A 25671-nucleotide genomic window follows, 5' to 3' on the forward strand; every position below is an offset into this window, starting at 1 on the left:
GGTTATGCACACATACCGCGCAACACTGGCTGCATAAATAACCCCTGCCTGGCTCACCCATAGACCCAATAGTCTCCAGATCTTATTCGCCTCCATCGCCCTACATTGCGTTAACGACAAGAGGGAGGATCGGTAGAGTTGTTCGAGTGTGTGACTCGGGCGCGGTGTCTCTAATGTAGGCTTGGCTCTGTATCGGTCCCTTTCCCTCCACTCCACCGGTGGCCTTGTACAACTGTCATTTCTCGTCGCCCGGGATTGAGGCGCTGGTCGCGGGTATGGATGCCGTGTGGATACTGCCTCTGCTGCTGGTTCTCCCGGTTCTACTCTGGACCAGCAGCACGTTCGTTTTCTATTTCAAGAAGTGCTTCTATGTGGCGTATATGATGCTGCTGGCCGTTATCGCCATACCGATTTGCATTCTGAAAAGCGGTGGCAGGGACATTGAGAATATGAGGTGAGCTGTCAACAACGCAAGTCACCTAACGTTGCCGTTCTGGTACAATACATTGCGTTTAGGACACTGGGGTTTCAGCGCATGTGGTTATTGAGTGCCACAACAAAATCTGGCTAACATGACAAGTTATACATCAAGTTGCATGTTTGAGATTGGAACATGTTGCTATGCAAATGCATGTCCTCGCGCCTCTTTTTAATAATTTGCGTAGAGTAAATGGCTATTTTCTCAAGTCAAATAAGCGTTATTTTACTGAAATAAGAATGCGTTAGTACCGGAATGCATTGCATCTGTTTACCCCGGACAGATGTTAGGATCAGGGCAGTGAATATTTAGCCAGCTCGCTAACTTCAACTCACGCGAGCACACACTCAGGCCCCCCTGTATTGCTTATTTACCTCGAGATTAGCGTGATGGATGGACAATTCAAGCTCTGTATGCTTGAACCTTTCATGGGCAATGTGAAAATGAGGTTAGTGTATGTGTATTTAGCCCAGTCGTGAGTGTTTAAGCAGCGTGCTAGCTGGTTTAGCGTCTCGTGCAATTGCCAGAGATGGCGACCAAACCCTGTATTTATATTCTGATGATCGAATGTGAGCATTTATGAGAGATGCACGCTCTTGATTTCCAGTTTGATGTTTAACAAAGGCCTCCCAGTCCCTTTAGCATGGGCTTGATGTACTGCCTTCGTGGTGTCGATGGTGCTAGATTAAAACCAACAGTCACATACTGTACGTCCCACACATTGGACAGTCGATCGATGGAATTGCGGATTCGTTGACATTCGTTTAGAATCGATGTTCGCGCCGAAAATCATTTTGAAACCACCTTAAAGGTCTAAAATGTGGCTGCCATGGAGACGACGTTCTAGAACACAACGTTGAAATGTAAACAACAGGACAATAGTAACTTGTCATTTACAGTGCACAAAAACAGTCTTTGATTATGAAGTCATGAGTATTTAAATACACGGAATACATCCAATTGACCTGTATATTGTTATTAAAGGGATAGTTCACCCAAAAATGAAAATTAGTTCACGATTTACTCAGCCTCATGCCTGTCCCAGATGTGTATGACTTTCTTTCTTCTGCACGACACAAATTAAGATTTTTAGAAGAATATCTCAGCTCTGTTGGTCCTTACAATGCATTTGAATGGTGACCAGGGATTTGTTATATCTTCAGATGAGATGTGATAGGTGTGGGTGAGAAACAGATCAATATTTAAGTCCTTTTTTAACATAAATCTCCACTGTCACTTTCAAAATTTGAAAGTGGAGATTGATAGAAAGAAAGGACTTAATATTGCTCTGTCTATCTATCCCCCTGAAGGTATTGATTTTTCCACTGGAGACATATGGATTACTTTTACAGTATGTGGGCTTTATGTGATGTCTGGAGCTTCAAAGTTCTGGTCACCATTCATTTGCATTGTATGGCCCTACAGAGCTGAAATATTCTTTTGAAAATCTTTGTTGGTGTTCTGCAGAAAAAAATAAAGAAAGTACACATCTGGGATGACACGAGGGTGAATAAATGATGAGAGAGTTATCCTTTTTGAGTGAACTATCCCTTTAATTTAATACAGTTAAAATGACTACAGATTAATTAATGATCATAAACTTTTCACATTTATGGTAATGTCCAATGTAAGGTTCAAGTAAGGTCTAGAAATTCATCCGCCAACAGTAGTCCCACTACTTAAAGGAATTTCTGACAACTTTACAGCTCAAATAACTGGGGATGCCACCGATCTTATAACTGGATCGGTATCGGGTCCAATACTGACGTTTTTACCTGGATTGGGGATCGCTCCGACGAGCCCGATCTAAATCCGATACCACATGTTGGTCATTGACGTTACTGTCAAGCTCAAAGAATGACATAAATAACCTTCAAATCACCATTAAAGTTGTTATCTTGTGCGTTATATTCAGGCACTTGAAAGCTTTGTGAATTGCAAAAGTGTGTTTTAAATAATAAATGTACAGTCTTAGTAGTCTATGACGGTGGTTCTCAACCTTTTTGACTCCAAGGCCCCCCATTGTCGGAGAAAATATTCGAAGGCCACCCATGTAGGCTATTAGATATTTATATTATAAGATATTTCCTTAAAACCTGTGATTCCAGAAATGTCTAGAACATTATATTCTTCATAAAAAGTAAGCTGTTGAAGGGAATTATTAAATCATATTTTAAATAATATTAAGAGATCTTGAGGCCCCCCTGGAAAGTGTGCTGAGGCCCCCTAGTGGTTCCCGACCCCCTGGTTTAGAACCACTGGTCTATGGCACCACACTTTACTGAATGAGCGCCGCTCTGCTGACACACACACACACACACACACACACACAAACATGCACAGAGGCTCGTGATGCGCTGCTTAGTGCAATATGTGGTCGCTCCACACAAACTCCATCTCAGATATAGATGATCAATAGTTCAGTCCACCTATAACATGCATTGAGAACGGCACCAGAAAACCAGTTTACCAGATGTTGAATGAGAAGCGTATTACACTACTATGAAGTAGCCTACAAACATACAATAATAATACGTCCTGGAGCGCGCAGTGCTGGACTTTCAAATAAAAGTGTTTCAACTGAAATGTATTATCAATGTATAGAACAATCATAATTTGTATTATTATTAATAATTATTATTATTAGAAATTACAATAAAAGCAAATTGGGTTCCAAAAATTACTGTGTGATTAAAAAGGTGGATTACTAATAAAACGAAAATTTAATAAATAAATAAGAGAGAGAGAGAGAGAGAGATCTGAAACCATTTACAAGCCCAGATACAAGTTAAAATGTGTAAAGAGCACTAGCTTTATTTCTACTGAAGACTTTCACTGGAATTAATGTTATTTTTCGCTGCTAATGTTTTGCACATGCTCTTATCTCATGCTCTAATAGTTTTTTTGTTTTCCTATTTTATAAGGAAATAATGTAGTGTTAGAGGTTTTTGTTTCTTTACACAAAGATTACTCCCATTCAGTTCCACACAGTGAATTATAGATTTTCTAAACTCATTAATAAAAAACAACAACACTGGTATCGGATCGGTATCGGCCAATACCGATAGTTCAGGTATCGGAATCGGATCAGATGAGTCAAATCCCTACAAATAACGTTCCATCCATACAAATAACAAGCATTTTTTGTGTGAAAGACTAATATAAGTTCTGTATCAAAAATAAGAGCTTCGCATTTCTGCTTTTAAGCCCTCTGAAATGCCTTGCCTCGTAGACTTCCATTGTAAGTGTATTATTGTAATTTTCACAAACTGAGGGACCACTTGAAATATTCAGTGGTAGTCAACAGCATGACACAGATGCTGTTAAAAAAAGCATACTGAACCTAAAACATTCCCGGGATCAATACAAGTTGAGCTCAATCGACAGCATTTGTTGCATAAAATGTATTACTACAAAAATACATTTTTACTGACCATTCATTTTCTTAAATAAAAGCAAAAATCTGTCTTGCGGTGAGGCACTTACAATGAAAGTTAACGGGGCCAATCTGTAAATGTTAAAATACTCACTGTTTTAAAAGTATAGCTACAAGATGTAAACAATATGCGTGTTAATATTATTTTAGTGTGATAACTTCGCTTACTAACCTTTTTTATGTAAAGATATAGCCAATTTTACAACTTCATTGCCATGACGCTATAACATCAACCAACCCTAAAACAACTGTAAAAACGACTATTTAAACAACTTTACACTTCAAATAATACATGCGTTTTTGCAGAAGAATTTATGTAAGTGCATTTCTTCCTTTAAACCCTCCAAAAATAGTGTTTCGCCGTAACCTCGATATTTGCTTCTTTTATATACTGTGTGTGTGTATATATATATATATACATTATATATATAGAAAAGGAGGAACGAGTCAAAATAATATTTTTTTGGTTATCAACATTTTGCCACAAATGCTGTCGATTGTCCTCAACTTGTATTGATCCCGAAATATTCCTTTATGCATTTTTACTAGTGAAGACCATCTTTGAAAGTAGGTTTTATTATAAGGATTTTCAAAAAATGGCCCTCATAAGTGTTTCAAACCCAGTTCGCACTATGTTCATTGTGTTCAGTGTGTTCTGTAGTTCTTGAATCACCTGTTATGAAAAGCAGCTTTGTGGTGTGGCCATAACTAATAGTGTCCATGTGGTATGAAAATTGAAGACCTAAGGTCTGACCACATTTTTTAGATGCACAAAAGCTCATGTCAGTGCCAGTACCAATTTAGTGTTGCTTTTAAATTGCTTCGAAAGAACATTCATGTTGAATAACACTAGTTATTTTCTAGTTCTTCTAAATATTGCTGACAAGCTCGTTGTCGTAACAGTCTGTTCATTCATTCTGAGCTATAACGAAGCCATTGATTGGCAGAGAAGTCTTCAGTGTCTTTCAGAGTGTGTACAAGGCAGAGATAGTGTGAAAGTGTGTGTGGCCAAATGGCAATTTATTGCAAAAGTTATCCAATATTAGGTTAACATTTCAAAAAGAAGGTACTTTTTGCAAGGAGTTTGTATTGTAGTACCCTTGACCATTAACTGATCTGAAATCTTGATAAACTAAACATGCAGTTTTAGATATAAGCTAACAGACATGCTGGGCAGGGTTTAAACTCTAGTGTTCTTGCCTGACCGTGAACTAGGGTAACGTGTCAGGTTGACATTTGCGATTACCAAAAGCACAGTCTGACTAATGTAGTAGCTATTAATAAAAACAATACAGTGGTACCATGATATTATGAAACTGTTTGATTACCATATGGAGCATGGTATTGCCATGTTACGCCATAGTACTTCCAAGAATACCATGTTACTTTCATGTTTTTTTTTTGTTTTGTTATTAAGATAAGAGTGTATTATTGCTGTTTTAGTAAGAATATGTGTTGCATTGCCATTAATTGTATACCACGTAGCAAGATTACCATTGTTCAAAAGCAATAAAGTGCCTATCTATTGCCCTTATAATAAGGTACTGTGGTAATACCATTGTAAGTGATGTTATCAGTTGTTAATACCAAGGTACTTTGATGTATAACATGGTAATTTATGAGTATCGTATTCATATACCACATTATTTGCATGGTACTCCAAGGTACTTCAAAGAGTACCATACTATTATTGTGGTACTGTGTCTAAAAAACAAACAAACATACCGGTAGTATTACTTTATTACCATTTCCAACCCTTACGAGAATAACGATGGTTTTTCGACCAATATAGTTTTAAATGTATTTATTTTTCTTCCAATTTGTAATGCCAAATTCCCATTACTTACTAGGTCCTCGTTGTGGCGCGGTTACTCGCCTCAATCCGGGTGGCGGAGGATATGTCTCAGTTGCCTCCGCTTCTCAGTTAGTCAATCCGCACATCTTATCACGTATCTCGATGTGCATGACAACACGGAGACTCACAGCATGTGGAAGACGCGATCCACGCTCAACTCACCAGGCGCCCCATTGAGAGCGAGAACCACTAATCGAGACCACGAGGAGGTTACCCCATGTGACTCTACCCTCCCTAGCAACCTGGCCAATTTGGTTGCTTAGGAGACCTGGAGTCACTCAGCACACCCTGGATTCGAACTCACGACTCCAGGGGTGGAAGTCAGCGTCAGTACTTGCTGAGATACCCAGGCACCCCCAATATAGGATTTTTAGTGGCATGCAGATATCCAGAGAGCGGGGTGGCCGATGGGCCGATATAATGCCGATATATTACACAATTGAATATAATATTGAAATTAATAATCTAAAGAATTACATTACGATGAACATTTATTTAGAAATATATTTACTACATTTCACACAAAATTGTATATAATAATAAATAAATAAAAGAATAATAAAAAAATAAAAAATGTATATGGTAGATAGCAGTTTCTCCTGGTTTCTGTTTAATCTACCCATTGTAGTAATAGAGGTAGACCGATTTATTGGTTTTTACCGATTAATCGCGATAGTTTCTTTTTGGAACTATTGGTTATTTGCAAAATATTTTGCAGATAGCTTTTTTTTAATCGACAGTGTTCCTATGTGGCCTCTAGAGGTGAAATAAAAGCAATCAATGACATACAATCTTCATCTATATTTTTATCCTCACTTTAATGGAAATTTGGTTATTTTGGTTCAATAATTCTATAGTGTTATAAATTGAAGCAAAGGTGTGAAAAGATATATATACACAAAATCCTTAATCTGGTGAATATATACGCTGTAAATAGCTTAATTTGGTAAATAGTTAAATATAAACATAAATATAAATCTTATTTAAAATAAGAGTCCTGAAATAAGTGTTCGAGGTTGTTCATAGTCCCACATTATGCTTCAAATCATTCATTTATATATAAATAATTCAAATAGACCAATTATATATATATATATATATTTATTTATTTTTTTATGTTTTTTTTTTTTTTATTATTGTTTTGGGCTTATTATTGGGTTTTTCTGCATCTGGAATTGTATTAATTTTGGACTCTTGTAAATTCTATGAAAAGATAAGTACATTTTTTAACATTCTATAAATCGAGTTTTAGAAACTATCAGCTGATTAATCAGTTATCTGCTTTTTCCACCACCTTAGTTATCAGTATCAGCAAAATACATTATTGGTCGATCTCCACTTAGTAATAGTTTGTACATAAAGACATTTTAATACGTTAGGAAGAAGGAAATGACAACAGCACACCCAGTCCAGCATCCACAGACGGTATGTGTGCATTAGCAATCACATTTTCTTGCAAAAAGACAGAATAAAACTAATTCTTACACACAGAACATACAGTGCACCGTGAAAATGGCATTTACTTAAAGCACACGTGAAATGCTTTTACTTTGAAGTTGCTCTATCATTCTCGTGCGGATTCAGCAAGAGCAGCGTCCTACTGAGTGCTTCCTGTTTACACGGCCTGGATCGCCTGCTTGGAGTGTCACAGACGGACCATCGTGCAACATTCATGAGTCAGAGAGACACCGTTTTGATCCAGGCTATTATAAAACATGCTTAAGAGGAATATATATGAGATTTTCACAGGATGAAAAGTTTTCGCAAATTTCATGAGGATTCTGAATTAAATCCAAAATGTGCATCGTGGCCTGAAATTCATTTCTGAAAATGAGGGGGAACTCCCCCCTTACATGACTCGTTACACTAAAACGTAAAAATGTTTACAACCAATTCACCTAAATCTCACTGTGGGCTACTTCTTTCAATTCCTGTTTTGGTCGGATGTAAACAGGGTCAGATATCAACTTTTGCATTAAGAGGAAAATATTTGATTACCAGGGACAATTTTACCTTTACAAGCACAAACATTTTTCTATTCTAACCTTATAAACCCTGTCATCCTTTTATATTAGAATTTAAAAATTAATTCAATTTGAAAAATAGCATGTTTCAATAATTACAAAATTGCATGATCTGTACCTTGCATAATGTGCATTGTTACTAAACAAAACGTTTTTTTCTCATGCACATACAGTATTTCCAAACATTTTGGCTATTAAATTAACATAGCCTACAAAACGAATGCACCGACATAGAGGAGATGACAGCATTTCTTCAGATTTGGAATGAGGAGCTGAAAAAACTTCGCAACACTTTCATGCCATTTGAATAAAACAATGCAAATATTAAAGCTGGTAGTGGTGTATTGGTCTAAACCACATAACTGGTAAACTGGTAATCAGAAGATCGCTGGTTTGATCCCCACAGCCACCACCATTGTGTCCTTGAGCAAGGCACTTAACTCCAGGTTGCTCTGGGGGGATTGTCCCTGTAATAAGTGCACTGTAAGTCGCTTTGGATAAAAGCGTCTGCCAAATGCATAAATGTTAATGTAAAGCTGCAAGCAGCGATGAACGGGCCCTCGCACCCTGGGATTTGCATGTTAGGGGCTTCTGTGCCAGGGGAATGTAACTCTTTTTAAACTTTTAGCAATTAAATGTTGTTAAGAGTGTATCACAGTGTAAAACATGTAATTTCCTGTTGCCTGTAGGTGGCGCTTTGACTATAACTGAATATTGGCACGTAGGTTTATTCAGGCCGGGACTCTTATAAAACATGTAAAGTTTGGAGCAGATTGGACATTTTTATAACAACTTCCTGTGTCATGGCGAAACATCGAATTTTGACAGTGCGCCACGGACATGCCCTTCAACGAAAACTCAGAAGCTTCGTAATTTAACATCACCAAGGCCTTTAGATTAAGACTGACTACATATCATTTTGATCTCATTAAATCTCCGGGAGGAGTACAAGACTTGGAACTGGCTGTAGGGCTGAAACGATTAGTCGACGTTATCGTGAACATCGACAATAAAATGTTTTACGTTTCCATCTTAAATTTAACGTAACATGGGATCACATTAAACTCTAATGATGATGCGCGAGAGATGAACTGAAGTTCGTGCCTGATTGAGGAGAGGAAGAATAACACAGATCACCGTCCAAATGCACTCTATATTTTCCAAACAGCTTCAGGTGATGTAGATCACAAAGTATGAGGGAATTATACAAAAATACTAAATAAGTAAATACAGAGGCACTCTCGTTGTGGCATAAGTGGAGCCGGAGGTCTTTAAAGGAAACACCCCGGTGTTACATCTTAAATGCACTTATATTTAATGCGTTACAGCTTTATTAAAGTTCAAATAATACTGAACCAGGTCATGAAATGAACTACAAACGCCGACTCTGGCATTTACCTGTGCGCTCAGCGCCTCTTCTATGAGCTGAGAGATTGAAACTGCACCTCTGTCACGGGGACGCTCATCCCTTGAGCGCGCACTTGCTGCAGCTCGATCATAGCGCGATGGCTCGTGACTTATTGAATCATAATATATGTGTCACTGAATTTCTTATTGTCAAGAATATTGGCAATATGCAGCTTTATTAATACGAGAGTTTGTGTTTTTGTGTTAAAGATGGATTGAAGTGAACAGAAAGGCGAGAGAGGAAGTCTTCACCCCCATTATACACTTCAACAAAATATGTTTTTGATTTGTTTTGGTTTATTTTCCAATAAAAATATCTAAAACTCATTTAAAACAATGTACATTTTCTTTAGCAGCTATACTGCAGAAGAAAAAAATATTATCTGAGAATGTTGAATATAATATAAAAAATACAAATATTTAAAAAATCTAAAAATCCTTTAAAAAAATATGCATTTACCTGAGAAGCAGCATATAAGATATTTGAAATTGCTTTTAAAGAATAGATCTTGAATTTACATATATTTTGTCTTTACTGCACTTATATTATACTTACTCTATATTTAAGGTACATCCTCTTAAAGCAAGTCTAAATATCTTATATGTTGCTTCTCAAGTAAATGTATCTTGTTTTAAGGATTTTTAGACATTTTTAAATGGAAAACAAGACAAACACACTTGATAACATTTACATTTATGCATTTGGCAAACACTTTTATCCAAAGCGACTTACAAAAGAGGAAAACATGAGCGAATCATCTTAAGGAGACAGTGGTACGAAAAGTGCCATACTACAAAATTTCACTAGCATCAGAATAGCATTCAAAACAGATTAAAATGCAACAAGAATATTTGTATCTATTTAAATGTTTTATATTGTGACCGGTTAAGTTCTCATGGAAAAGATGTGTTTTAAGTCATTTTTTGAAGACAGAGAGTGAGTCAGCTTCACGGATGGAGTTGGGAAGGTCATTCCACCAATGTGGGATGATGAAGCTGAAAGTCCGGGAAAGGGTTTTGGTGTCTCTTTGTGTTGGTACAACAAGGCAACAGTCCTTAGCTGACCGCTGGCTTCTGGTGTGCGTGTAGCTCTGCAGCAACTATTTTAGGAATGTTGGAGCCGACCCAGTGACTGTATTGTATTTAATACATGCATCAACCAGCAGCCAGTGGAGAGAGACAAGGAGTGGTGTAACGTGTGCTCTCTTTGGTTCATTAAAGACCAGACGTGCTGCTGCATTCTGTGTAATGCATGTGTAATCAGAGGTCTAATTACACATGCAGAGAGGCCTGCAATGAGAGCGTTACAGTGGTCCAGTCTAGTTGTGACAAGTGACTGAACAACAGTTGTGTGGCCTGTTCAAAGAGGAAGGGTCTTATCTTCCTGATATTGTGGAGTGTAAATCTTTGAGATGTGGTCTGTGAAATTTAGCTTGTTATCGATGGTTACCCCCAGATTTCTGACCGTTTTGAAAGGCGATACTGTAGTTGTACCCAGCTGAACGGTGATGTTGTGTTCAACAGCAGGGTTGGCTGGAAAGACCAGGAGTTTGGTCTTGGCTGGGTTGAGTTGCAGGTGGTGTTCCTTCATCCAGGCCGAGATGTCTGGAAGCGATTTGAGCAATAACAATACGTTTTTTTTTTTTACAGTGAATTTCTTTACTGAATTAAACTAAAAAAGTATTTTTTTCCCCCTTTAATTCAGTGAATGTAATTTAGAAGTATTTTTTAAAGATATTTATATTCCTCTTTATTGTGAGTAAGCATGTCTAATACAACCTTTTAAGATGGGGCACAAGCTGAATAATCGGTTTAGAGCTAATGATTAATCGTTGCAATAATAGACCGAATTGTCGAATAATCGTTCTAATAATCATTAGATTAATCGATTTTCAAAATAATCATTAGTTGCAGCCCTAGTTGCCTGTAGGTGGTGCTATGACTATAACTGAATATTGGCATGTAGATTTATTCAGGCTGGGACTATTATCAAACATGTGTAGTTTGGGGCAGATTGGACATTGTATGTATGAGTTATAACAGCTTCTGTTTTCATGGCGAAACATCGAAACAACTTTGTCAGACCGTCACGGCCACGCCGTGCAGTGAAAACCAAAAGCTTCACAATTTAGCATCGCCAAGGCTTTTAGATTAGAATGACTAAATATGAAGTAGATCTGATGAAATCCCTAGGAGGAGTTTGTTAAAGGACGAGGCCTGGAAATATGAAATAAAAATGGAGAAGAGCCTTTTTTGTAGGTATTGGCATGTTACACATTTGTACCCATTTTCGTACGAGTAGGTGAAACGTAGCGTAAAGCGCGCATCGCTGAATGTTGTTAGGTGGCGCTATCAAGCCATTTTGCCACACCTTATTCTGAAACCCATATCAGATGTACATTTTCACCTCTTTTGATTTCTAGCTGTTGACGAGGTTTTTCAGACAGACAGATGCATGAGTGAGATGAACCGATGTGCAGGGAAGTAGGCATAGCACAGAGATTGACAGTGTTACTTACAAGGACAGTATATTTTGAACAGAAGGACCGAATGGTCACGTGATTTAGCGTGAGAGCACAACACCAATCTGCTGAGGAGCGTGAGAAGTGAGTGCCCGTTTTTGAGCGTTTATGGCTCGAGCATCCTCCACTGACTGCACAACAGACGACACAAAACAAATTATGTTCAGTGGAAATTCCAATTAAGATTGCAATGTATCATGTATGTATTTGGAAGTAGACCTATAGGCTATCAGATGTTATTAATAAAACAACAAGGACTCTTTGTGGGGGCATTTTTTCCCCCTTTCTTGTCAAATGTGCTGCATTATGACTAATGACGGAGTGCCAAGTTATGAAAGGCATCAAAACAATAGATCGCTCCAATGTCACGCTTGCAATGTTAATAGCTTTGTTAATTATGAACAGGAGCGTTAGTTATATCTTGTCGCTCATTTATGGAGACGCAGTATAATGCCATTTGCATGTCGAATTAGCAGGTTTAGAAAAGTAGTAGTTACACCTTTGTATGAAATCTTCAGTTATTTGACAATTTCAAGCATTGTATAGTCTTCATTCCTCAAAACAATGACTGACTGATGAGTTTCTTGAGAAAGCGGTTTCTTTTTTGTCATTTTTGACCTAATATTGACCTTAAGATATGCCAGTCTATTGCATACAGTGGCAACTCAAACTCAAAAACAAACACAAAGACAATGTTCAGCTTCATTTAACGAACCAAATATCTTTCAACTGTGTTGGATATAATGGCAAGTGATTTTCTAGTACCAAATAGCAATTTAGCATGATTTCTCAAGGATAAGGTGTTGGAGTGATGGCTGAAATGGGGCCTGTCTAGTTTTTATAAAAAACTATCTATACTTTGTGTCCTGACTATACTTTGTGATCAGTTTAATGCAACTTTGGTGAATTAAAGTACCAATTTCCTTATCTGTACATTATTCCAAACTTTTGACTGCCAGTGTATATTGGTCAGGCGCTAGTTTTGATAGTTAATCTTGGTTTTACTACGGTAATACTGAAGTATTCAAATAGTAGCCATGGTTAATTTTTTGTGGTTACTATTGTTACAGTAGTAAAGCTATGGTTTATTTTCTTAATGGAACTCACTTTTTTGTTATTGTGCCTTTTATAGTATGATTTTTTTGAGCTCTTAAAGCATATATTCAAATGGGTCAAAAAGTTAATTATATATATTTTTTAATATCTATTAAATTCAATCTAAACCAGTTCGGTTTAGCCAGACTCAGTAGCTTGCTGTCGACACAACATTTATGATGCAAATTTTCAGCATTAGCAACATTAGCCTACTCTAAATGTAATGAAATGAATAAGACTCAGAAAAGTCTTATCTAAAAAATTATATGACTTTACATTACAAAATGAAAAGCAGTGACGACTAAAAGTAGGAACTCAGTCAAATTAGCTGTTTATTGTTCCTTAGGCTAGATGTCAAAACTGCAGCCCTCGGGGTAGTTTCACAATGATTACGGCTGATGTGTGATAAAGAGCAAAGCTTCATGTCAATCAATGCATTGTTGAGTTTACATACTGTCTATGTAAACTCAGAAAACAGGCATGCTTATGTTTTTGAACTGATGTTCAAGAAAACCAGAGCAAATTGCTCCATTAAATTAAATTAGCAATTTAATGTGCATGTTTAATGCTGCTTTAATAATCCCCCTAACTCTCAGTAGTAAATTCAAGCTTTGCCCCATTTGTTCTACGGACATGAATGATACCTCAAATAGTACCGCTAGTTGTGGAGAAGTGTGCTATTACTTTTCGAATTGTTTGCACTTCTGATTTTCACCCGTTGGGGACGATAATGGTGGGAAAAATGACAAATTTATAAAAGGATCAGCATCATGGTTTCTCGCAAACCCACTATCTGTATCTCAGTATGTTTTTGTTGAGCCGTTCATTGTATGTTCAACACAGAACGCCCACAGCTCTTGCTAAATGTTTATAAATGATACATTGTAAACCACATTCATGATTCTGTCTCACAGTTTAACTGCAGTCTGAATCATGTTCTCAGAAATCCTGAAGGGTGTGAATGTAAGATCTGTTGAGGCACAGTTTTGATCTTTATCTGTGGTGTTGTGCAACTGTTGTTGTCTTTTGCCCGTGTTTGCTTGACATATTCAGAATACTGATATGAATGCCTTATGTGTTCAAAGGTCTAACTGATGCTGTATCTTTAATCTCTGTCACACTGTCAACATCAAATACAAGCACAGAACAATACATGACTTCTTCTTTTGGACTTTTAATACTTTTAGGAGTCATGTCAGCTAGGGATATAGTTGCACTGATTGTGCTTAACTATGTCTTAAAGGGATAGTTCACCCAAAATTGAAATAGTTGAACAAATGTCCATGAACATTACACTATTGGTTGATGAATATGGTATCTGAGTTTTATAACTCTCATGATTGAATTGATGTTTTTGATTTTCTTGTAGAGTTATCCGCTTCATGGTGCGTCATGTGAAGTACTTCCTGGGTTTGCGTTATGAAGTCAGCGGTTGGCAACATCTACAGACAGACGGACCGTATGTCATCATCTCCAACCATCAATCGTCACTCGACGTGTTAGGTGAATGAATCCACAAACCTACACCCACAAGCAGGGCTTGACCTGCTCATACGATCATGAGTAAATCAAACTGCATGACTAGACTTTCTTAATGGGATAGTCCACCCAAAAGTGAAAATTCTCTTATCTTTTACTCATCCTCATGTCATCCCTTATTTGTATGTCTTTCTTTCTTCTGCAGAACACAAACAAAGATTTTAGAAGAATATCTCAGCTATATAGGTCCAATGCAAGCGAATGGTGGCCAGAACTTTGAAGCTCCAAAAATGACATAAAGGCAGCATAAAGGACTCCAGTGGTTTAATCCATGTCTTCTGAAGTGATCTAATTGGTTACCTAGCACCATTTAGCACTCTGCGCATGCGTCAAGCACTAGAAAGTGTAATCAAGCTTGAAATCATCGTGCTGAGAGTCTGCAATTGCAAGGTGTAAAGTGAAAAAAAGAGTTATATTTTGGTCTATTCTCACCCAAAACCGATTAGATCACTTCAGAAGACATGGATCAAAGCACTGTTTTATGGATTATTTTATGCTACTTTATATGCTTTATGGAGCTTCAAAGATTTGGTCACCATTCACTTGCATTGTATGGACCTACAGAGCTGAGATATTCTTCTAAAAATCTTCATTTGTGTTCTGCAGAAGAAAGAAAGTCATACACATCCGGGATGGCATGAGGGTGAGTAAAAATGATAGAATTCATATTTTGTGGTATCAAACACTCTCATATCAAAAGACAGATGAAAGTCCTTTTTTTAGTGATATGTCCCCTTTAAGAACAAAACCAATTCTATGTTAATGTACTGATTCTCTTTGCAGGCGTAATGGAGGTTCTGCCAGACCGCTGTACGATGATCGCCAAGAAGGAGCTGATCTGGGCAGGGACGGTTGGCTTGATCTGCTGGCTGGGAGGAATCGTGTTTATCAACCGCCAAAAAACCAGCGATGCCAAAAATGTCATGGGTGACGCTGCGAAAACCATGCTGACTGACCAGGTCTGTCTACACGTATGCAATTATAATGGATGTTTATGGGGTACAATGGAAGTTGTACAGGTTTAAAAGCAGAAATGCTCATATTTGCTCAAGCTCAAATGCTCAAGTGCTATAATTCAAATTAGATTTGAGCTGTAAAGTTGTCTAAACCGTCATTTTATTCATTGGACAAGTCAGAATTGTTTTCGACGATCTATATTTAGCACTACAAATTTTATCATTACAATCATTTTAACAATACTCTTTGACTGTTTCTTCGCAAGAACTTTTCTTCAGCGAATGCAAATCTAGTGAAATGATAAAACATTGGTTAAGCTCGTGGCATTTTGTGTTTCCGTTGCACACTCTCTTTCTCTAGATCCGCTTGTGGGTGTTTCCAGAAGGCACACGAAATCAGAAAGACAACCTTTTGCCCTTTAAAAAGGGAGCATTTCATCTGGCTGTACAAGCACAGGTAAGTCTCACAGGTGATTAAATCACCTGCACTACAACACTTTCCCAAAATTAGATAAATAGTGCGTTGTGTCTTTAAATGATAACGGATAACAACTTCCTGGACTCCCTAACTTGCACTTGACCTATAGGTGCAAAGTTTATTGTTTCAGTAATTTACCTGGTCAGCCACTATCACCACCTGGACAGGTCTGAATGAAAAGGTCCCTTATGAACCCACTTAACTTGTGTCAAATTACAGGGTTTGTAAGGGAGCCTGACTTTACACATGTGGTGCAGTGCATTACCTTGAACAACAGAGGCTGCTGTTGTTCCTTTGTGTTGTTCAGTGTATACATTCTGTGTTGTGCCGAAACAGAATCTTTCACCCATATGCATTTGCTCTTTATGTAATCTCATTTGATTCCCCCAAAGCCACATTAAACATGTTTTCTGCAGGGATTTTCCCCTGCTGGAGGCTAGTGAATAAAGTTTTAAACCAGCCCACCCAGAGAAAAAGCTAATTGTGTTAGTGGTTTAGATTGTATTTGAATTGGAGCAATCGTAGACATCATGGTAGTTTGGTTGTTCAAATAGCTTCCTGATTAGTTGTATAGGCTTTGTATTCATCTGAAAATAGAATGCCTTTGTGCCTGATTTTATAACGTTTGAGTGTTATGTTCATGGGCTTTTAATTGCTGAGGGTGGCAAAGTAAATGTATTGTTGGTCGTAGTGGCCGTTCCTACTGCTGAATGCCTTGGCATGATTGGTGGGCTGTATAAGTGGTCATAATATTTTGAAAATCTGATCTAGGTTTGTCACGACACCAACATTTCAGGAGACATAGTGAAACAGCAGTTCTTGGCACCACAGCAAAATGTATTAGTCTTATTAGCCATTGAAATCATACACACTTTATTTCAAAAGGTGAATAATAATGTTAATGGTAACACCTTTGAATGAGGTTGTGTACGTTAACATGAAATAACTAACAATTACATTCTATAATGTGTCTTTACTAAACGATGCAAAGATTCGACTCTGTTTAATTAGATTGTGGTAATGCAGATTACGGTTACCTAACCTAACGCAACACACCTAAATGGTCAAATACACTTTCAAAATTCAGTCAAAATGGTAAATGGTCTGCACTTATATAACGCCGTTTTAAACTTAACGGTATTCAAAGCGCTTTACACTGTGTGTAAAGAGCTGCTATGTAAGGTGCTAGCCTGCCATTGGGAGCAACTTGAGGTTCAGTGTCTTGCCCAAGGACACTTCGACATGTGGAGTCATGTGGGCCGGGAATCGAACCGCTAACCCTGAGATTAGTGGCCGACCCGCTGTACCACCTGAGCCACAGCCGACCCTCAAAATGGCCATCTTGGAATGTAAAAATGGGATATGTGTAAAAAGATAATGGACTTCAGGTGTAAATCCTGTCTAATAGACCAGCCGATAGTATTGTATGACATTAATAAATTAATTAAACAACAATAAAACAAGAAATTGACTCGTTGCTCTTTCCTGAATAGCTTTAATAGCTTTAAAACGAATGAATGTAATTGTAATCATTAAGTGTAGAAGTAATTATGTACATTGGCAAGAAAAATTGTGTGAACCCTTTGGAATTAGCTGGTTCTTCTGCATTAATTAGTCATAAAATGTGATCTCATCTTCATTAAAGTCACAATATAACAACTAAAAACACACAAACAATTATAATCTTACATGTCTTTATTGAACACATCCCATTAAACATTCACAGTGCTGTGGATAATGTAAGTGAACCCTTGGATTTAATACTTGTCAATCCTTTTTTTGGCAGCAATAACCTCAACCAAGCATTTCCGGTAGCTGCATTCAGAAGGAATTATGGACCATTCTTCCTTTCAGAAGTGCTTCAGTTCAGCCATATTCTTAGCATGCCTGGTGTGAACGGTTCTCTTCAGATCATTCAACAGCATCTCTATTGAGTTGAGGTCTGGGCTCTGACTGGGCCAGGCCAAAAGGTGGATTTTCTTCTTTTTTTTGAAGCCATTCTGTTGTGGATTTTCTTTGATGTTTAGGTCATTGTCACTTAACTTCAACTGAGCTTCAGCTGGTGCACAGCCACCCTGATATTATCCTGTATCTTGATAAATTGAGAATTAATTTTCCTCTTGATGATGGCGGTCCAGGCCCCGAAGCAGCAAAACAGACCCAAATCATGATGCACCCCTCTACCATACTTCACCTTTGGGATGATTTTTTCATGCATTGTACTTTTTACGCCATACATAGTGCTGTGTGTTTTTTTTTAAACAATTCAACCTTCTTTTCATCAATCCACAAAACATATTCCCAGTAGCGTTGTGGAGTGTCAAAGTGGGCTTTGGCAATCTTCAGGTGCGTAACAATGTTTTTTGCTGGAAAGCAGCGGCTTCCTTCATGGTGTCCTGCCATGAACACTAGCCTGCTAATAGACTCATGAACAGAGATGTTAACCAGTTCCATTGAATCCTTCAAGCTGTAACTCTCGGGATCATTTTACCTCAATAAGCATTCTGCGGTGTGCCTTTGAGTCATCTTGGCTGGACGGCCACTTCTAGTGAGAGTAGCCACAGAACTAAATCACCTCTGTTTTATAGACCATTTGTCTAACTGTAGACAGATGAATACCTAAGCTCATTGAGATAACTTCGTAAACCTTTCCAGCTTTATGCAAAGCAACAAATCTCGATCGTTTGTCATCTGAGATATCTTTTTTTCCAAGACACGATCGAAGTCAGCAGATTCTTCTTTGTGAATAGCAAACTCAACATTTTTGAGTGCTTTTTATTAGTCTAAGTGCCTCTAACCCACACCTCCAATCTCATTTCATTAATTGGATGCCAGGTTTGCCAACTCCTGACTGTATTCAGCTTTAATTGACATTGTAAGCCTAGGGTTTCACATACTTTGTCAAACCAACACTGTTAATGTTTGAATTATTTATTCAATAAGTACAAGAACATTTCAACAGGTTGTGTGTTATTAGTTAAACAGATTGTGTTTGTTCATTATTGTAACTTAGATGAAGATCAAACCAGATTTTAAGACAGATTTGTACATACTGTAAATGCAGGTAATTCCAATGGGTCACATACTTTAAAAAAAATAGTTTTTTGTTTTATGTAATGTTTAATAACTTTTTAAAATGTCTGAATGCTTACTTAAACACTTGTATAATATAATATAAATGGAATTTCTCATGGGTAATTTTTTCCCCCTGCTTTGGAATTTCTCTGTGTTAATTTGACATCTTCCTCAATTGAAAATGCTGCAACAGGTGGTTTGTAGTCACTTGAAAATAATTCAGATATTTTGCTGTAATTACTAAAGTGGAGATAATTTATTAAATCTGGCTGTGTGTGGACAACCAAATATTAGACCAATTTTGAAATCCAGATGTCCTCACAAATAGACAAAGCAAGTGTAAATATTTGGCAGGGTTATGACTGCAAAGCCCCCTGGGAGATGTAGTGTGTGTGTATTCTGTGTAATGTAAGGTTTGGAAAGCACAGGTGGAATGAATTAGAAATGCAAAAAGTTCAGATGAGTCAACAGGAGTGTGTCAAATAATATTTTAGAATGTATGCATTTATGTGGCTGTGAATTTGTGTTTAGCTACTTTCTAAGGTCAAAACAGAGTAATATGAGTCGTGTGAGCGATAATGCATGCTGATGTTCAGCCAGATAACATTACACAACAGGATAGGCATCAGAAATTCCAGGCCAACATAATCAAAACCAGATGAGGTTCTGAGTTTAGGCAGACAGACGTCACTTAATCTAGACCAGAGTAAAGGATCCCTGATGTTTCTCTTTTGTTGAGGTAAAAGTAGAGTGTGAGTGTTTGTGAATAATGTGATAACTTTGCCTTTATTTCTCTGTTCTGCATTTTTGAATTATGTGCTACATAATGTAATTTTGTACTTCGACATGGAATTGACAACTTGTTTGTGTTGTTTGCTAAAGCAAGCGTCAGTATTATTATTGCTCATACTTATGGTTAGAGAATGGAACAAACTCCTAATCCTAAGTATTAAACTTTGGTTTGAAGCTCACCCCACACAGTTTGTGCATTGTTCAGCTGTGTCCTCATGTGAACTGAATACTGCTCGGGACCTATTATTAGTCTGGAAAGAGAGCTCAGTCTGTGTGTATGAGCATATTTGTGCATGTATGAGAGTGTTTCTAATTCCTGCTGAATTAATGTTACATTAGACGTGGACTTTGACCAAACCCCATCTCTCTGTCTCTCTTAGGCTCCTATCATACCCATTGTGTTCTCCTCCTACAGTAACTTCTACTTACGAAAAGAGAAAGAGTTCAAATCAGGTAACGCACATTTGTGTAAATCAAAGGAATAGTTCACCCCAAAATTAAATTCAGAAATTCTTATAGCGCACAGCAGTATCAAATCCCATGGGGAAAAAAATTCCATAGGATAATTTTTTTTTTTTTTACTTATAAACCTTTAAAAACAGACCTACCATGAGCACAGAGGTTGTTTATTGATGGTATATGCCTCTGTTGAAGACAGTGTTATTTATCCAGTGTCCATCCGTGTTCAACTGAACTACACTGCCCGTTGTCAAGCAAAGAAAGATCCACCAATCAAATAATTGCATCAAACAAAGTGCAGCAAAAGAGCTCTGCAGTGACCGCCCACTTCCATGATGCAATTAAGTCGATCTCCCTACACTCTCAATCTACATATATATTTTTATATATCTGAATATTTTGCAATAAACTCAATTTTTTTATAATATTTTTTTTATATATTTCCATCATTTTTTATTTGATTACGTCATTCGCAATACTTCAAAGGATTGTTGTTCATTCCCTCATTAAAGACGTTAAGTACACAGTCTTGTACTTTCGACTCTTTGGCCAATTTTCAAAAATGGTTTTGCTTCAAATAAAAGTTTGTTATGTTGTGATTCACCTTGGAGATGTTTGGTATTGTTCAAGGCTTAGAATACTATTATTAAGTACTTTTATGGAATACCTGTGGGAAATATGAATGGGAAAATCACTTCTGGATCCCAGATGGTTGAGTGGACGGGCACTGTTGCACTCTATTGAGTTGCTCATAAGAAAGAAAGTGACTCCTTTTTGGAACCTCATGACAGTGACAGAATAATGATGGATTTTTAAAATTGTTATTTTATTATTAAAATTCTCTCATTAATTATCCTCATGTCACCTTAGATGTGTATGACTTTCTTTCTTCTGCAGAATACAAAGATTTTGGGAAGAATATCTTAGCTATTTAGGGCCAAACAGTGCAAGTCAACAGGGTCTAAAATGTTAAAACTCCAAAAAGCACATAAAGGTACCATAAAAGTAATCTATACTACTCCAGTGGCTATATCCATTTCTTCAGAAGCGATATGACAGGTGTGGGTGAGAAACAGATCAACATTTAAGTCCTTTTTTACCATAAATTCTCATTTCTTCCCAGTAGGTGGTGATATGCACAAAGAATGTGAATCGCCAAAAACAAAAGAAGAACACTTAGGAGGGCTGTTTGAAAGTGGAGCTTTATAGTAAAAGTGTATTTTGTTTCTCACCCACACCTATCATATTACTTCTGAAGAGATGGATTTAACCACTGTAGTTGTGTGGATTACTTTTATGCTGCCTTCGTATGCTTTTTTGAGCTTCAAAGTTCTGTTGACTTGCATTGTATGGACCTACAGAGCTGAGATATTCTTCTAAAAATCTTTGTTTATGTTCAGCAGAATAACTGGAATGGTATGAGGGTGAGTAAATAATGAGAAAACTTAAATTTTTGGGTGGACTATTCCTTTAAATGCACTATGAAAAGCACTTTAGTAGAATTAGTGCATGTTGATAAGTTGATAATGATGATCATGTCTGTAACAAACATATTTGCACTATTTCTAACAGGAAAAATCACTCTTAAAATCCTTCCAAAGATTGAGACAAAGGGACTGACAGCAGATGATGTGACATCACTCTCCGACCAATCACACGCCATCATGCGTTCCGCCTTCCAGGAGATCTCTGGCCAAGCCCCCCAGAGCAACGGGCCATCCAATCACTGAAGGCTTTTACATCCTAATCATTGCCATGACAACTAGGATGACTTGAGACTACATCGTCATCGTAGTCATGGTGACGGTAACCATGACAACAAGGTGCTTTGGTATCCTCTCCGATGTGAAGCAGGATTACATGTCCAAATACACAAAAAACATAACTACATGCACACGCATTCACTTGAACACATGCAGCAGATGTCATCATAGCCTAGTTTTGATCTCCTGTTGGACTCCAGGGGGAGCTAAGCGGTGGAAAGTGTTTCTTTTGGGCAATGACCTTTGACCTTGCCTGGTGCAACATTTTGTTCCTCTTTGATTTGGCCTAGGACTGCTTCGATTGGCGACAGGTTGAATTTGGAGTGACACCCTGCGAAAATTGCGGATGTGCGTTTACATGCATGCCTTTTTTCTTTATATATTTTTCTTTCTTCCTTTCTTTCACAAATCTTCAAGAAGTCGTTTGTTTTGTAGGTCACTTTTCTCTTGCATTATGGAAAATCGCTGACAAACACCTGGGTTTGTTTTATTCCTTTGTTTATGTTTTTTGTTTGTACGGATATTTTTATTGGTTATCCGTGTATTTTTCCCACAACTCAATGCCGTGAAAATGCTCAGAGATGCCCTTTTATTGCAATATTGTTTTATTGACCAAAAATGCATTTGAAATCTAATGCAGCATTTAACAGACACTCCAGAGAACAGCTTTCTGTGTTGTCACTTAAACAACAGGAAAATACTAAGATTTTGTGCTTCTATTGTCATTAGGTCTTTTTCCTTAAATCTATTTCTCCTAAAAGTGTCGAAAGGTTATTTCATAGCGAGCAGGTCTGTTCTCACTATTTCTAAGTGCAACTTCTTTCCTGTGCCATGTGTCCAAAGTGTCTCTTTTTTTTCAGGCTAAAGCATTTGAAAGTTTGAGCAATGTTCAGTACGTTTTTAAGAATGGAAATCTATTAGAAACCATTTAAAAGAGATTATTATTATAATAATGACTGATCGAATAAGCATTACCTTGTAACAAATGATCTAAAATATGGCATTATCTAACTGGCCAACTTAACAAAAAGACATATTGCTTTTAAGAGTTGAAGAGTTATTATTCAAAGTTTAGAAGCATTTATTTTTTTTTAACTCGAAATCTAAAAATGTACTCTATACAAAATATGCAAAAAATTTTGCGGTAAAAAATATTTTACAAATATACAATATTTTCACCAAACTTGAGCATCAAAACCAGCTTTTTCTTCACAAAGGTTTTTTATTTTTTGATAATCAAATACCTGCTTTAAAATGATCCCTAGAAAAGTATTATTATAATATAAAATTGTGAGGTTTCTGTAAGATTTGTGAGATATAGAAATGTTGAGTTTTCAATGCCCGTCTGAAAGCGACAAGGAATATTCTGGGTTGAATACAAGTTAAGCTCAATTGACAGTATTTGTGTCATAACGTTAAATACCACAAAATATGAGTTTCTTTAAAATAAGCACAAAACGTGGTAACAGTGATGCACTTACAATGGAAGTGAATGGGGCCAATTTTTGGAGGGTTTAAAGGCAGAATTTTGAAGCTATAATTTTATAAAAGCACTTACATTAATCCTTCTGTTAAAACTTTGTATTATTATTATTTGCGCGGCGAAGTTTAAATCTTCGGCTACGTCTACATTAATCCGGATACATTTGAAAATGGCGTTTTCGTTTCAAAACGCTCTTCGTCCACAATAACGGTTTCAAGCGTTTTCCAAAAGTTGCTCATCCAAACTGAAAATCCTCGTTGCATGTACGGTCTGAAACGCAATTGTCCTCGTGTTCCGTCGCCGGACACCAATTACGAGTAAACTTCCCTTCGCCTTTGAAGGAACGCAATGTGATGGTTGTACAAAGTAACATTTATTTTTTAACAACGCTATCAAAGTGAGTATCAGGCACAACTGTGCCGCTATAACACGGGCCGCCATCTTGATTGTTTTGGTTGGATAGATCACGTGCCTGCGTCACATGATAACAAATATATCATCATTTTCAGATACGTTTTCACAGTCCGCACGACAACGCGAAAACGGCGTTTTCAAATGTATCCACTTTGGAGTGCGTTTTCAAAAAGCTCAGTTTTCACGGCGAAAAACGGCGTCTCAGTTTGGACGGAAGGCCAAAACGGAGAGAAAAAGATGCGTTTTCAAACTAAAACGTATTGGTGTCGACAAGGCACACGCGTTACGTTGTCATTGCAACGAAGATATAAAATTGGCTATAACTTTACAAAGAAAAAGTTAGTAAGCGATTTTATCACACTTAAATCATGTTAACACACATTGTTTACGTCTTGGGTCTACTTTTGAAACCGCTAGGATTTTAATATACGGATTGGCCCCAATGGCGTTTTTAGGCGTTACGTCGTCGAGGCAAAGAAAGTTGAAAAATTGTATATAAATTCAACGTCTACGCATCTGGATAACGTCTAAACGTTTACGGATTAGCCCCATTCACTTCTATAGTAAGCGACTCAGTGTAACCCACATTTTTGCTTTTTTTTTAAAGACAAGGAAAGAGATGAAAATATTTTTTGTGGTTATCATCAATATACCACGAATGCTGATTGAACTCAACGCGTAATATTCGATTGCATTTATTACCTACTGTATCAGAGTATCAGAGTGACTGAATATAAGATTCCTTTTGTTTTATATTTGTGTTACCAAATGAACCACACATGAAAATTAGGTTATTTAAAAGTGTCGTACATGATTTAATTTAACCAATTATTTAACTTCTATTTATTAAACCAGAATGGATCAACAACTCATGGCAGTAAATTAATTGAAATGCTAACAATGATTTTCAAAGTCATTATTAATTGCGTTGTTTGTTGAATATTATATTTAATACTTGAAGTTGCATTTCTTATTATTTGTTAAGAATGGCTAACTTCCTTACTTCAATATGTACAACCTTTATTTAGGAGGAATGAATTATAAATTTTCAGAAATTGATTTAAGCGAATGTTCGACTAGGAAAAAATCCAAATTAGCCCCTGTAATTATTATTATTACAAATAGTATGAATTTAAAGATTGATGCAATTGTTGAACCTTTTTATGTTGTATATGCCTTTTTCCATGTGATTTTTACCCTGTTGACTGAAAAAACGAGCGTTGTTCACGAAAATGTACAAAATGTACATAAATTGTGTATGGAAATGTGTACAAGGTGTCGTGTGATTTTCACCAAAGCTATTAAGGATGTAAAAACCGATGAAGATTTTAAATGCCGATTATTCGATCCCGTTAAACAAACTTGACAAACATATTATGGGCAGCCTTGTGTTCGTGTGTACGAGCGTGTGTGTGTGTGTGTGTGTGGTCCATTGTGTGTGTTGAATGTGTTTGTATGATGACCAGACACACAACTGAGCTAAAGCCCATTGTAAAATCTGTAAAGTCATATAAGATGATGATTATATATATAAAACTGTCGATTGTGGTAGAATCTGGAAACGACTTGTGTAAAGATGATCTAGGAAAAAGAGTAAATAAAATCCTCTGTTTTTCCTATAGGAGTGTCATGAATTGTTTCTCTCACGGTGTTGTTTTTCACAAACAAAATGGTAAATGGTCTGCACTTATATAGCGCCTTTTTAAGCCTTAACGTTATTCAAAGCGCTTTACACTGTGACTCCCACACACACACACACACACACACACACACACACACACACACACACACACACACACACATGGTGGCAGAGCTGCCATGTAAGGTGCTAGCCTGCCATTGGGAGCAAGCTGGGGTTCAGTGTCTTGCCCAAGGACTCTTCAGCATGTGGAGTC

At 37.1% G+C, this 25671-nt stretch overlaps 1 protein-coding gene across 1 annotated transcript; it reads left to right on the forward strand.

Annotated features, from left to right (window-relative positions):
• Positions 1–25476, forward strand: agpat2 (1-acylglycerol-3-phosphate O-acyltransferase 2 (lysophosphatidic acid acyltransferase, beta)). The gene is made up of 6 exons (XM_052104122.1): positions 1–454; positions 14187–14320; positions 15140–15315; positions 15674–15769; positions 20038–20110; positions 21689–25476. Exons 1-6 carry the CDS (start codon positions 276–278, stop codon positions 21844–21846), a joined length of 816 nt encoding a protein of 271 aa, XP_051960082.1. The 5' UTR covers positions 1–275; the 3' UTR covers positions 21847–25476.
• Positions 25477–25671: the final 195 nt, after the last annotated feature.

This window comes from Xyrauchen texanus, chromosome 34 (assembly GCF_025860055.1).
Source record: "Xyrauchen texanus isolate HMW12.3.18 chromosome 34, RBS_HiC_50CHRs, whole genome shotgun sequence".
Taxonomy (NCBI): Eukaryota; Metazoa; Chordata; class Actinopteri; order Cypriniformes; family Catostomidae; genus Xyrauchen; species Xyrauchen texanus.